Raw genomic sequence first — 14,417 nt, 5'->3', positions numbered from 1 at the left:
TGTGGACGTAACATTAAATTGATTCGCCGATCCCTCTTGATTCGATTTCTATTTGATTGTAACATTATGATCGAACAAAAGGAGGTGCCGACGCAAGAACATGGTAGTCGCCAAGGGGGGTGGGGGGGGGGGGTGCTAGTACTAGTGTAAGACAAAGACAGTATGATCTCTCTGTATATGCTTGAAATGAGACAGCCCTGGGCCAAACTCTTGGTGCGAATGATCAGACTCCCTAAAATTATGGATTTAATAAAATTTTGGATTTTGCGCCTTTAATAATAAATAACTTTATTTCTTTGGATGGCAACATTTAGAATGGGATTTTAGAGAAATTAAATCTTAGCTTGTATTTCTTGTGGCATATAATCACTACGCTCTACACTGGCTACCCTGGCTGCAAACCAACTGTAAACGGTAAACTACAAATTCTTGTCACAACACTACGTATTGGGTGTGTTCATTCATTTCATTCATTCATTTCTGTTTCAAAACTGTTGAAGTGTCCTGTGTTCAGTTTGTGACTTTATTTTGTGAAATACTTTAATTATTTACATGCTTTGTTAAAGATTATATTTTAAATATGACAACTTTATACAGTGTATTGATTTTCATTTGTACTCTGCCAGCAGGTAAACACAGTTTTCATTCATAAATTTCCTGTCAGCTGTAAAGACATTTTAATTGAACAACTATTTTAGTTTTCAGCGTACGATGTTATCAATGTGCATCGTCCCAGAACTTGCAAGAAGATACTTGCGGCGCTTATAAGTCGTTCGACAAAGATAGTCACATAGCAGTTGACTGCTACAGCGAAGAAACGAATATACAGGGAGCATTTTGCATGAAACTGACTCAGCAGGGACCTAAAGGGTTTATTTGTAAGTAGTTTGTGTAAGCTATAGGTTTTATACTCTTATACCAGTCTTAATACATATAGTCCATGAGTTCTAAACATGTGTACAAGTTAACAAATAGCTAAGTTATGTAGTTAATGGGTCATATACATTTTATAGTATGGTTAACTCGTTCACGTATTTCCTGTAGACATCGCAAAGTTAAGACAATTAAAAGCTAATATATACACTGCACCCTTACAAACGGGATACATTTGTTCCGTACTTGAAACTCAAATGAGAAAAATGTGATATAAATTTGTGATACGTAAAATGTGGGTTGGGACTTTTTTCTATAATTTGTTTTGCCTAATCTCTTTTGTATGTACTTTCTAGGGGATGGAAGATGGCGTCAAGTAATTCGCCGCTGTGCCTCTATAGCAGATACTGGAGTGACCACAGTGTGCAACTGGGGAGTGTACGAGAATGGTGTCTACTGGGAAGAGTGCTACTGTGCTTCGGATGAATGTAATAGTTCCTCATTTGTTACCTCCTCTGTTGCACTGACTTTGGGTACTGTAGTTTTAGCATACCTGCACAAACTTGTTTTGTGATGTAGTTAAGTTATAGTTTCAAAGTTAACAGACTGGCTGAAAGGGCATTCATGCAGAATGCTTATTGATGGTTGGATACATTCTTATGCATACAAATATCTATAAACTGTTTTCAAATGCTGAAATTGTCATGCTATTGGCCATTTTGTGTACCTTACTATTTTGGTGAATGTTAAGTTCAAAAATGTTATATAATGGCCTAATTTAATTTTCTTAAGCAATAGAATGTTGCCACAATTGAATTCCATTTAGTGTTTAGCCCAAAGGTGTATTAAAAATGTTTTCAAGTTAACAGAGAAAGAAAAACACAGAAAACATAAATAATAACATGTCTTAAGAGTTGGATCAAGATAAGTTGGCAAAAATTTTGATAGCCCAGTCAGAGTAAGTGTTATTTTAAACTCAAACATCAATGAATTTATGATGTTATTTAAAGGGCTCCCGGCGGTTTTTATTGATTTTTGACTATTTTTGAGTTGTTACTCCTACATTTGCACTAAATATATAATTATAAGATAAATGGCTATTGGTTCTTCAATCTTTTGTCTCCTGTCTGGTCTGGCAGATTTTGAAAGAAATTAACACTTTTTATATATTTTTTAAACATTGTCTAAAAAAGCACTTTTTTCATTACTAGATTGCTGTGAAGGATTTTACATGTACGAAATCTACACATTTGGGTTCATCTTTGATGTCTCTAAAAACTGGTCAGAGATTTTAATTTTAAACTAATTAACACAAAAGTTTTTTGCCCTAAAATTTGAAGTAAATATGGTATACTATATTGCTTACAGCCGTTGCTTCTAATATGATAAGCTACAAAAAACATTAGAAAATTAAGGGATTTAGATCAAAGGTCATGGGAACACCAATGACCCCCTTAACACTTGCACTGGCTGGGCTATCAAAGTCGCTGCCAACTTATCTTGATCTGACTCTAATGTTGTACAATAATGCCTGATATCTACAAGCCTTTTAGTGTATGTAAATTTTTGCATTACCAATATGAAAATTATACATATTTAACTTTGAAACTATTATTTTATGCACGTTTACTGGTCATGTAAAACAAGTGTAATCACAAAAGCAATACCATTTTTATATATGGTGTAGAACTTGTACCTATACATATTTCAATAGAGTTAGTAAACACCAAGAGCCTTACCCCCTTATTCATAAACGTCTACTAAAGTTGACAAGCCGCCAATAATCATTTGTCCCAGTCCATCATACCAATACGTCGGAAAGGGACAAACGATTATTAGCGGCTTGTCAACTTTAGTAGACGTTTATGATTAAGGGGGTTGTATTGTAATTTTGTTCCGTCCATTTATATTTTTAGTTTTTAAGCAGTCACTTATACATATATGTTTGCTATTACATTTTTATAGCTTTGATTAATATCTTATTATGGTATTAATTATTCTTTTTCAAAGAGTAAATTTTGCACACTTTCATTTAATGCAAGTTTAAATGTAAGGGACTTCTGTTGCTACAATTTTAATATCTTGGGTAGAACCTGTCCCAATGTATTTTTTAAAAATAGAGTAAGAAATGACAAAAGCTTTGTAAATTTGTGTGATGTAATTTTGTTCCGTCCATTTTATATTACTTTTTATGACTGTCTTCGATAATATTCTTGTTAAGTTATAAATATTTTCTCATTTCAAACTGTAAATTTTGCACAGACTTGATAAAAGACAGTGTAGAATAAAATTAGTAAAAATATGTAATAACAAAATGCCTTAATAGATTAAGTATAATGTAGTATGTTGTGCCTTAGCTTACTTATACATTTTAACTATAGAGTAAGTTTTATTATCTGTTCTGTGACTTGTGAATCTCATTAATATTGTTTGCTTATGAAATTATTTTATACTTTTCAAGATTATAAGATTTCAAAAACATTCCCAAACCTGTGATTAAGAAGCAACTTATTTTTATCAAATGTATTGTCAATTAAATTAATAATTATGAATTATTATCGAACTATCCATTTTCAAGTATGAATAAAGATGACTTTAAACAGTATCCTGTTATAAATTCCAACAATAAACCCCTTATTCTGACTTGAACATTCCGTATAACTATAAGCATGCTAATTTATCGAACAAGCATTTGCGTTGTTAACGCTCACGCCAAATAGTACGCATAATCACGCTAAATGCTGGTCAATGTAATTGATTTGGTTCCCAAACGATGGTAAAACAGTATATAGCTTTGTTATCTATTACCAATTGATTAATAATGACTGGTTGGTAATGGCTCGTTTGCCTCCTATAGGAATCATAAAAATGTAGATAGTCAGACCAAGGTAGTGGTATTTTAAACGTCAAGCATCTATGAAATTATGACGCTTACTTAACCCTTGCACAGTCTGTGCTATCAAAATCGGCGCCAACTTAGCTTGGTCTGACTAGCAGTAGGTAGTTAGGTACCATCTCTCGCGATATCAGAGGGCCTACCGAGACATCGAAATTTCCTTATCTGCCTCTCTATCACTCTTGCATATTCATATATTCTTGTAGGTACAGTCTGCAGACGGCCAATCGTTACACGCCTTTGTTATCATACAAATAAAGATAAAGATGTGTTAAGTACTATTTATAGATCGTGTCATTCACGAAGACGCGTGCCTTGACTCTTAATGTCATGTTATTTAAGGTTACATTTGACAAATCTGCGCGTCATCGTGGATGTCACGAACTATATTTGGATTAAGTAAGTATTTGTCCACTGGCCCTAACTGATACTGATGATTATACGTATTCGCTCTTGCATGACTGGATGGCGCCGCTCTAGTAGATGTGGGTCATATTGCTTATTTGGCAGTCGGTAGCTGCCAAATAGTAGGTACGAAGACATCTTCGCGACTCCGTACGAAAGTTCATATTTTCACGTTGTTTGTATTTCCCCCACCATCAACTTTGCGCATGTCCAATAGGACCATTGTTGTTGTATTTCCAATTCAGAACCCCATTTAAAGTAGGTATAATAGGTAAAGTTATTTACTTACCACTAACATTTTTCTACTGGTAGATACACCTATACCCGATGGCCTAAAAGTGTAAGTATAAACATGTTTGCTCACAGCAAAGCTGATAAATATCCAGATAACGCTTCCTAATCTATAGGATCGTCTTCAAAACACAGGCTACTGTCTAATCCTATGAGGGTCGGTAACCTGCATAATAGGTATTGACCTAACCTAATTAAGTTGAATTGAAATTAGGTAGGTAGGTAGGTAAACATTATCAAACGTGTAGATTTTCCATAAATATCTTCATATATTGTACATAGATAGTATAGATACCTACATCTATCTCAAAACTTTTCAAATATCGTTGAAAATATTTATACTCATTATGCTTATTTTATTGATTGATTTTATATTTCAAAATGGGCGGTCAAAAATCCTCAAAAACATCCCACGCAATAAATTGCCGCACCGTATTTTTATAAGTAGCTGGAGAGCTGGTAGAATTAGACCAAGCTAAGTTGGCAGCGATTTTGATAGCACAGCACAGGCTGCAAATGACAACACTGCAAGTAGTAACACTTGAGATGATAAAGATGTCCGATGCCCAAGGTTATGTTGAAAATTTTGAACGAAAGTCCGCAGCTTTCGCGGCTGGACCACTTCATCACAGAAACAATTAATCGCCAACGCCAACAGAAAAATTTCAACCTAAAAAGAAATAAAAAAATAAATTACCTACTTATAGTGTATATTTTTCAGTTTTCCAGAATTTGTGCACTTATTAAAGCCGTAAAGTTGAGTAACTCCGATTTACGACTACGACGCGTAACTTTGTACGTGGGGGCTACTTGCCTTTATTGCAGCTCGGGTTCATAAAGTTTATGTTCTCTAAATGCATTATTGGACAGTTACACCTTCATTCTCGATAGATCCAGTCCATAGATCCAAAATGGATCTAGTGAGAAATATAACTTAAGTTAGTAATTGAAACTTCTTCGTCAAAACATTTAGGTACCTAATACGTACATACAGGCCATATAGCTGAAAAATCCTATCTTGGTACTTGTACACGTTACGAGTTAGAGGTAACCTAACTAACTAACTAACCTAACCTAACCTAACTTAGAGGTAGGTAACTTGCCTAGCTTAATTCGTGAATAACATGGTTATCGGTGTTGAGGTGTCAATGAAACGTTGAGGACATTAAATGTACTTGTAACTACAGTATAATCTCCAATTTTATGATTATTGGCTACCACGACTAAACAATGTCTTTTTTGTTTACACAAAACTTATCATATACACCGTGTTTTTTTTTACTTCCGTTAATTTCAAGGGTGCATTGATGAGCTCAAATCAAGTAAGTTTCTCAAAGACACCGATATTGTAATGAACTCCATTTCGGAGATAATCAATAATCTATTTTTATCTTATAAGGCCATTAAAAGCGTAGGTATATACTTGCCTTAGGATCTGTTTACATATTGATTAGTGTTTAGTACGAGTGCTACCTAGTTAGGTACTAAACGTACCTAAGTACCTACTATCTCGGACGATTAATGTTCGAAATGACATTGATATTTCACAGTTTTCAATTGTTTTGTTACTTATATTAAATGTAATGCTCGTTGTACAACAAAGTTACAACAACATGCAACATTTGGGTCTCTATTGTTTCCCATAAAGTTTAACTCATAATGTATTGTTTGTCCGCATTTTCGTTAACCATAATTTGGTTTTTCTCAGAAACGCGTAACATTTCTGGATTGTCATAAAACAAACCAAACCTAACCTAACCTATCTATAGGATAACCTGAGGAAATTCCTGAGAAGTTTCAGAGTTATGACTAATGATAATATGACTATCATTACATTATGACTTTCGATAATTATGCGAAAGAAAGGGATCCGGCAACATTTAATTACTTTTTAGAAAATAAAAAATATACAATATATTTATATTTTTAAAAATAACTATGCCATTTAGTTTCCTTACTTACTTAGTAAACGTACTTACCCATACGCCGGAGTTAACGGAATTCAATAAAAACACGGTGTAGATAAAAGATATTTCCAATATTTGTTATCCAAAATGCCAACATGCCTTAATTGCCCGTACCCTATATAAAAGTACCTAATAATAAAGTTAAAAAATACGTCTCTGCAATAAAGGCGAGCTAATAAGTTTAGTGTAGCGCATAGTTGCGCATTCAAAGAAGGAACATTCCCACCGCGAGAAAAGAGCTTGAATATGATAAACGAAGTCGTGCACTTCAAGCTAAACCGCCTCAACGGAAGGGCACTAAAAGCATCTCAGAATTGTCATTTTCATATACCTACTGATGTAATGAATTGTCGTTGTTCATTGAGCTTTCGCTAGCGAGCGCCCGTTACCGACTAACTTCGGAGCGCACCGCCGCTCGGCGAGTGAACCTAGGAATCCGTTAATCCTACTCTGACTCACGACTGAGTCACCACGAGTGAGCAAGCCGGCAGTATGTCCCGGGTCCTCTCAGACGCTCAACGTTTTTCGTTCCCAGGCTCCAGTTTCCCGTAGGCTTCAGGCTTTTCTCTTTCAGTTTTCAGGGAACAGCGGAGGAGACCGCGCGTCGCCTGCCGCGCTACCGGCAGAACCGTTTCATGCAAAATGATTAAATAACCGAGCGGCACAGAGAGCCAATCAAACAGTCGAGTGATGCAATTAAATATCGGGACCTTTTAAGTGATAAAGTGTTATGTTGACAAATCGAATACATAAGCGAACGATTAGTGGTGCTAAGAGAGGACAGTAAATCACATCGCGACAGGAGCTGCGACGGATTTCGGCGTAAGTATATTTTTATTATTTTCTTGTCATTATCGATTGGTGTTTTTGTTTTGAAGAGGGCCGCTGGTTAAAGGTTACGACCTTTGGCCTGGGAGCCTGGAGCGTGGCGTTATCTAACCGACTCGCCAGGGACGCACCAATAGCAGGTAAGTACGTCGAGGAATTTAAATGAAATGCCACATTCTATTTTAATATCTCAATCATTTCAGAACCTAATAAAATTTTAAATGACTGTCCAACTTTAAATTAAGTTAAACATATTTTATGAAATTGTATTGTTAACGTCTGGTTAGACGACGAAATGAAAATCAGGGTTGTCAAACACAAAAAACTGTTCCAAAGCTTATTTTGGATTTACACTGAAAAATAGGTATAATCTGAGATTTTAACTATAAAATTCCCGAGAGACTCGGACACTAATATTAAATATATATTTACACCAAGCGAGTCACTCACGCTCACGGGTCAAACGTCGGGAAAATATATTGAAAACGACGTGAGTGACCCGTTATCAGGATACATATTAGCCGCATGAGCCGAGGCAAAAAGCCGGGACAAGGCGACTTCTTCGCTATGATGATGATGACAATTTATCGTTTTTAGGGTTCCATAGTCAACTAAGAACCCTTATAATTACGCCATGCCCGTCTGTCTGTCTGGCTGTCTGTCCGTCTGTCCGTCCGCAGCTTTGCTGCGTGATGGTTAGCTGAGCTAGAAAGCTAAAATTTGATACGAATATATAATAAGTTACGCCGGCAAAGTCGTAAAATAAAAACTAGATAACTGTTTTATTTTAGAGTGGGTCCCCCTACTCGAAAAGTGGGGATGTTTTTTTTTTCGGTTCAACCCTATAGTGTAGGGTATTGTTGGATATGTCATTCCAAACGAATATGGGTTTTCACGAACCGTTTTTTTGATAAACGTAAGATTTTTGGAAATAATCGCTACGAAAGAAGAATAATTATCCCCGCCCTCCAACTTTTGAACCATGGGTCCAAAAAATATGACAAAATCGCGAAAGTAAAGCTTAGTACGAGTAAAGACTTTCAAGGAAAACTATAGCGAACCTTTTCGGTTCAGCCGTTTTTGAGTTGGCCCACACTGAGTGGCCCGTCATGCTCTTGGCCGTTTTTTTAAATAAGTGACAACTTACTGAACCGTTGACAGGTAGATAGACTTTATTCAATGGAATTTTTGTATAGTAACAGTAACTTAAGTAAAATAAGAACTTACTATTAAGAAACGAATTATTCCTTGCAGTTGTCTGTTGTTAGTAATAATATATTATTCACAAAAATCTCAAATCTTGTATGTATTCACAAGATACCTAAACATGTTAATGGGAATAGTTATTGGTTTAACAAGGGGACAAAGTTATTGTCTAGTGCTAATATTGATATCCAAACAAGCGAAATATTCCAAAATTGTTCTCTACGCTCGCCTGTAGTTCGAAAAGTGGAATCTTGAGCGTTGCGTTGTTTTAAACAAACTTTACTCCCGAGTGAAACACAATTTCTCACCACGCTTACGCGAGGAAAATACTAACTGTGAAATCTTACAAATATAATTCAAATATACGTTTTTAAAGATTTATCATTCAAAATCATCACTTAAAAGTCAATTTTATCAGCCCATATGAGCACAAAACTCAAAATTTGCATCAGATTACTTTCCCACATGTGGATAAAATACTAATAAAGTCAGCTAGTAGCGCGGTCTTCCTAGGGTTGGAAAGGGGGCCAATCAAAACTTAACTGAATTATTGATCAACCTTCGTTCGATTTTATTACATTATTGGGTTTACAGTTGTGTTCAAGGCACGGAGTTTTATGAAAACGACATATCTTATTAAGCATCTTACCTATAATTACTTTGTGTGCAATGAACAAAATCGTGAATTAATTACAACAAAAACTCACTGAGAAATAATAGCTGTAGTAAAATGAACAAATTAATTGATTCAAATGACTTTTTTAAGTTTTTTATAAATATGACGTTATTATAGCTAAATCGATGTTTCATTTCTGAAAACCTATATATAGTATATTTTATCGAAATGGTTAGAGTCGTTTTTTAGTACTGGTTTACAAATCTACAGGACTATGGAATATATTAAAACGGGTCACTCACGTAGGTATGTTAAGTCGATGTATTTAATAAGCCTGTGTTTCACGGAAGTTTTGTTATTAAAACTACAGGATTTCTAAGAACTGGTGCGAAATTTGTATTGTGCTCGCCTCGTACTCTTGTGAATTAATCTTTAACTAATAAAAAGTATATAATAGCGGTTTAACTGCATTTCTTGTGCTAAATGCCACGAGAATCCTAACCCTAATTATATACCTAAGTTTACTCGTTTTTAGCAATTTTGTTAATTAATTTTCTTTCTGTAGGTAAGTATTGTAAATAATTACTTACTTATACCACTATAGATACCGTGAATTACGGTATCTGTAGGTAGCCACAGAAAAACAATATTTGTTTATGTTTTTGATCATTAACAAGGACCTCAATTTAAACTTTGATTAATCTGATTTAATTTAAGGTACAATCAAATTACAAAATATTTTAGGTCGGTAGTTGTTAAGTATCTAAATATGTAAAGCAGATAAAGTTGGCCTAGTAATAAGTAGTTATCCACAACTATTATATGAATACAATTTATGATATCAGAAGGGTCGAGTCGACGATATATAAATATAAACGCGTCTACCCTACGCCCGTGACGTCGTTGGCGTTGTAAACTTTTAACACATTATCACCTCCTTATGTGTATAAGCCCATTAACAGGTCTCGAACTGTTTATTACAAATTGAACCGTAAACCGCAACGGACGGTTACAGTTTACGCTTCAATTTGTAATGGTCAATTCCATTAACGTTTCGGCCAACACTGAATCTAGCATGTGCACTTACGACGCATTCTAGGCGAACTTTAAAATTGCAGGACGAGACTGAGAACTATAGGTAACAGACGGCGATCGGAGATCAGTAATAATCACAGTGATACAAGGATTAGAAGCCGGTATTGGTAACTAAATACCTAATCCTAATACTTAGATCTGCGAAAGGTAGGTACAAAACTCGTTCAAATCAATATATATTCGACGTGATTCTAAAGATATGACCACAATAATGTACACCGGTTAGAAATCTAGAAAAGTGGACGGTACGAGTAATATACTAAAATAAAATTCGATACACTCCTGAGCTTGCTGCAAGTAGATTAAACCACAGAGTTCGTAGATAGGCAGAGTCAGGGTCGCTAGATAATGCTGTGATTTCTTAACACGCCGTTTTCCTCATGTTTACACACACATTCTAGACAAACAATAGGGCTGAGTGGTGAATGGGTAAATAAGTACGAGTATGTGTGCGTGCGATATGGGCTTGTCATAAAGTCATAGTTTTGTCTTAGCAACCCTACTGCTATCCCAGGGTGCGTAGACAAGATGACAATCGTTGCTAACTGCCTCCTTTAGTGTCCACGGAGTCTGCCCTGTGTGTCTGCGCCGGTTGGTGTCTGTAAATAAATGTAAGTATAAGGTATATGATGAATGAGGAAAAGACAATCATCATTAAGCATCATTAGTCACAACTAATGATCTTTCTGACAGTAATATTACATTTTACCTTCCTTTATTTTCGTTTTTCAATATTTTCTTACTCGTTGCTCCCGAGGCGCAGAATACAAAGACGTAATTTTGTTCTTCCTGAAAAAGAGACGCTGAAGTGTAATTGGGTTATTTAGAAATGTTTTAATGTTAGCCATCAAGGCGCGTCGTTGGCAGGCGTATCCTCGAGTAGAACATTAAGAAATATGCGTACTTATTATTGGACACAGACAATAAACCATAAATCACTTTTAAACAGTTTCTTATTTGGATGGTGTATTCCCATTTGTGATCTCCCCCTCGTGATCACCGCCATACAAGAGGCGGGCAGAGATGGAAATGATTTGTATGTAGCGCCTATTCCCATCTGTGCCCGGCGGGGAAATGTACTTACATACCAACCAACCAAGGTGTTTGTAAATTTTGCGGTAAAGCGAGGACGGATTACATCGTTTGGATGATCAAAATCTTTTCACCACACCAGCTCGTAAAAGCTCTCTTGATGGTTTAAAACTGATTAGAAAGTTGCATTTTATCCACAAGAGACAAAGATATTTGATGCAAATTTTGAGTTGTTTCCTTTGGTTAGCTGGTAGAATTGACTTTTAAATGATGATATTTTTTTAATAACGTTCATTTGGATTGATTATGTTTGTCGTTTTACAGTTAGTATTTTCTACGCGTTGGTAACATTTTGTCATTATTGCAGACGGTGGCAATATTTGTTTAACCCTCGTACTTTGAAGCCCGCAACGCTCAAGGTTCAACTTTTCGAACCACGAGCGTAGCGACTTAGCGAGTTAAATTTATCGTAGCCATATTGTGATCCAAAAAACGCTTCGCCATTTTAAAAACTGTTTTCTGAAACTACTGCGCTTTAAAAAAACACCGTTTATTGTAAATGTGCAAGGGCCATTGTGTGTCTCGTGTCTTTTATAACAAGACATCTCGGGACTCGTATATAAAGACACTTGCAATAAAATGTACCATTTCCTATCCTTAATCTAAATTTGAGCTGAGTTTCTTGAACTTCTAACATTTGCTCATGAAATGTCGTCGAACACTTTCTTCGTAAACAGAGGACCTGTGTTCGAGACTTCGCCCGTCATTGTTTCCTCTCTAGAGTTGTTTTCAAAATATCATTACTGGCTTAAACTTTTGATTGGGTTCAGCGGAGCATGTTTTTGTCTTCTGTATCTCATTGTCGTCCATCAACTCTTCATTCATATCCTCTCTGTTCTTATCGTCGCTCGAATAGTCTCCAACTTTTCTTTGGTCTACCTCACTTCTTCCAATCCATTCATTTTATTCCGTCTAACAGTTTTCTTGTAGAAATCAAGTCCCTCGTCTATGCTCTTTCTCTATTTAGTTTAGCCGTAAAAAGGTAAAAGACCGACCCAATTACGTATCCCTACATTACAATGTATTCCGTCCTATATTGTTAGTATATCACTGGCACTACACATATTTACGTAGTTTATCAATCTAGGATGCAATAGTGCGCACAAAAGCAATTACGGGCAGTGCATCGAGTGCATGCTGACAAATAACACAAGTTCAAATCAATTTGCAAGATTGAACGAATGAATCACCTAGCTGTAGGTACAATACATAATACATACATAGTTAGAAAGGTCATGCGCTTGGCTCTTATATCAATATCTTAGACAAGTATTAAATAATCCAGCCTCAGATCTACCTATTCTAAACATCAAGTTCTAGATTAATAATTTAAAGAAGGCTAACATCTTTCGAGTTTTAAGCAGTAACACCTATACAGGTGTTTGGCACATGATCCATCAAAAATTTTTGGGGTGTAGGTGGTGTAATTTCCTTCCTTTCCGTCTTTGTTATCTTGGTCCTAGGAGCCTCTGTTCTGGAGATACGATTTTTTTAATGTTTTTTTCCGAAATTACCAAAAATCTGATACTTATTCGAAGCCCTTAACTTCTTTTTGTGTATGGTTTTAAATGCATAATTTGGTTTCATTGTCTGACGTTATGTCTGTCGACTTCCAAGTACTAGGTTTTTGTCAATTTTTGGTGATTTACCTTCTATTGTGTAGTGTCGTAAGGTTGCTTAGCTACGTGGCCTTTATGCAGTATTTATATTTTACAAGTTAATAAGAAAGTTATGTTTAGTGGTCACGATGAAAATAAAACTTATATGTTAAACGCTAAAAACTGGACCAATAAAAGTGCTTATTTTTCTATAACTATGTATAAGCCTAAACGTGACCGACTCTCCGCAATCAATCCGCAATTCGATGTGCAGCCGCTCGTTCATTTTAATTTCGATTCACATAGACGATTTCATTTCCTGTAGAGGTTATAAGGTGGATGTTGCTGTTGTTATGCTTTGGGGTGCTACTACGTTTTAATTAATATTTCGCAGTGAGCTATTTTGATAGAGCTTGTTCACATAGATCTTATACTCGTATCAAGCATTTTTAATAAATGTGTTATTAAATTTTACCTGCCTTTATTTGCTTTTGATAATTTTCTTTTCATCATTAGGTTCTATGAGGACGAACTCGTGACCAGTACCCCTAGTGTAAATTTATTCGATAACGAAACGTGACAAACGCGTTTGCGTTAAATCTCATTTTGTATGGGATTTTGAGTCTCCAAAACGCCCCGCTTGGCGCGCTGATATTTCCTAAAGATACGATATGGATTGGATATGTTTGACGTATCTTAAAGTGCGAATCGGGCCGTTTGTCAGTACTTGTTTTTGTTTTCAGTGCTCGGAATAAAGTTTGAATTCATATTACAAGTTTAGTTCTTCGTAGAACTTGATGTCATAAAGCAATTCTGAGACAATACAATATTGTAGTTTTGACGAGACAAATTTTCTTTGCATCAACTAACTGTTCCGTTACGTTTTACACTTCAATTAGCTTAATTGGGAGTTGTCTTCTGGCAGTGCAGAAGGATGATTGGTAAGAGGTGGGGACTCAACCCGAAAATTACCCTCTGGCTCTATAAGACGATAATCCGCCCCTTACTCTGTTACGGTGCTCTGGTTTGGTGGCCAAGAACAAACCTAGGCAACGTACGAGACAAACTACAAAGACTTCAAAGGCTCGCATGCGCGGCCACCACTGGCTGCACGAGGTCTACCCCGACTGCAGCCATGGAGGTCATGCTAAACCTTCCACCGCTGCACCTACACATACAGCAAGAGGCCAGTCTCTCAGCGGTAAGGTTGCGAACCCTCAAGATATGGTCTAACATCACAGGAGCTCTTCACACAAAATGCCTGGAAAAGGTGTATGACGAATTTCCAGTGCTTAGGTCAGGCACGGACCGGATTCATAAACAAGCTATCTTCGATAAAAGGTACAAAATACAGTTATATGAGGACGACAATCATGAAGGACTCAATCCCCGGGAGCTGAGAATCTTCACTGATGGGTCCAAAACAGACAGCGGATCGGGCTCTGGAACCTTCTCAGAAGACCTGAACATGTCAATCACCACTCCGCTAGGAGCCCATAACTCGGTATTCCAAGCTGAGTGCATGGGCATCATAAACGCGGCGGCTGCCA

General features: G+C 36.2%; 2 protein-coding genes and 1 long non-coding RNA gene across 3 annotated transcripts in view; 2 read left to right on the top strand and 1 right to left on the bottom strand.

Annotated features, from left to right (window-relative positions):
* Positions 1-139: 139 nt before the first annotated feature.
* On the top strand, positions 140-3,315 carry LOC133526363 (uncharacterized). Its single transcript, XM_061862959.1, has 3 exons — positions 140-629; positions 699-878; positions 1,230-3,315. Exons 1-3 carry the CDS (start codon positions 581-583, stop codon positions 1,445-1,447), a joined length of 447 nt encoding a protein of 148 aa, XP_061718943.1. The 5' UTR covers positions 140-580; the 3' UTR covers positions 1,448-3,315.
* Positions 3,316-6,605: 3,290 nt separating this feature from the next.
* The window catches only part of LOC133526354 (probable G-protein coupled receptor CG31760), a 146,148-nt gene continuing 138,336 nt past the window's right edge, over positions 6,606-14,417 (top strand). The window contains exon 1 of the mRNA XM_061862944.1: positions 6,606-7,254. The gene's annotated coding sequence lies outside the window, so the exon portion shown is untranslated. The remainder of the gene's footprint in view (positions 7,255-14,417) is intronic.
* On the bottom strand, positions 10,337-13,769 carry LOC133526366 (uncharacterized). Its single transcript, XR_009800720.1, has 2 exons — positions 12,614-13,769; positions 10,337-10,966 (listed from the first exon to the last, which is right to left on the bottom strand). It is a non-coding gene; the product is annotated as an uncharacterized LOC133526366 (long non-coding RNA).

Source organism: Cydia pomonella, chromosome 16 (genome assembly GCF_033807575.1).
Source record: "Cydia pomonella isolate Wapato2018A chromosome 16, ilCydPomo1, whole genome shotgun sequence".
Lineage (NCBI taxonomy): Eukaryota > Metazoa > Arthropoda > Insecta > Lepidoptera > Tortricidae > Cydia > Cydia pomonella.
This window is presented reverse-complemented; position numbering and strand designations above follow the sequence as displayed.

Bases quoted from the DNA above. Each gene is read 5' to 3' on its own strand.
- LOC133526363 (XM_061862959.1), top strand. From the start codon at position 581: ATGACAACTTTATACAGTGTATTGATTTTCATTTGTACTCTGCCAGCA. The intron at 630-698 runs GTAAACACAGTT...CAACTATTTTAG, and splicing joins CATTTGTACTCTGCCAGCAG to TTTTCAGCGTACGATGTTAT. The intron at 879-1,229 runs GTAAGTAGTTTG...TGTACTTTCTAG, and splicing joins GGGACCTAAAGGGTTTATTT to GGGATGGAAGATGGCGTCAA.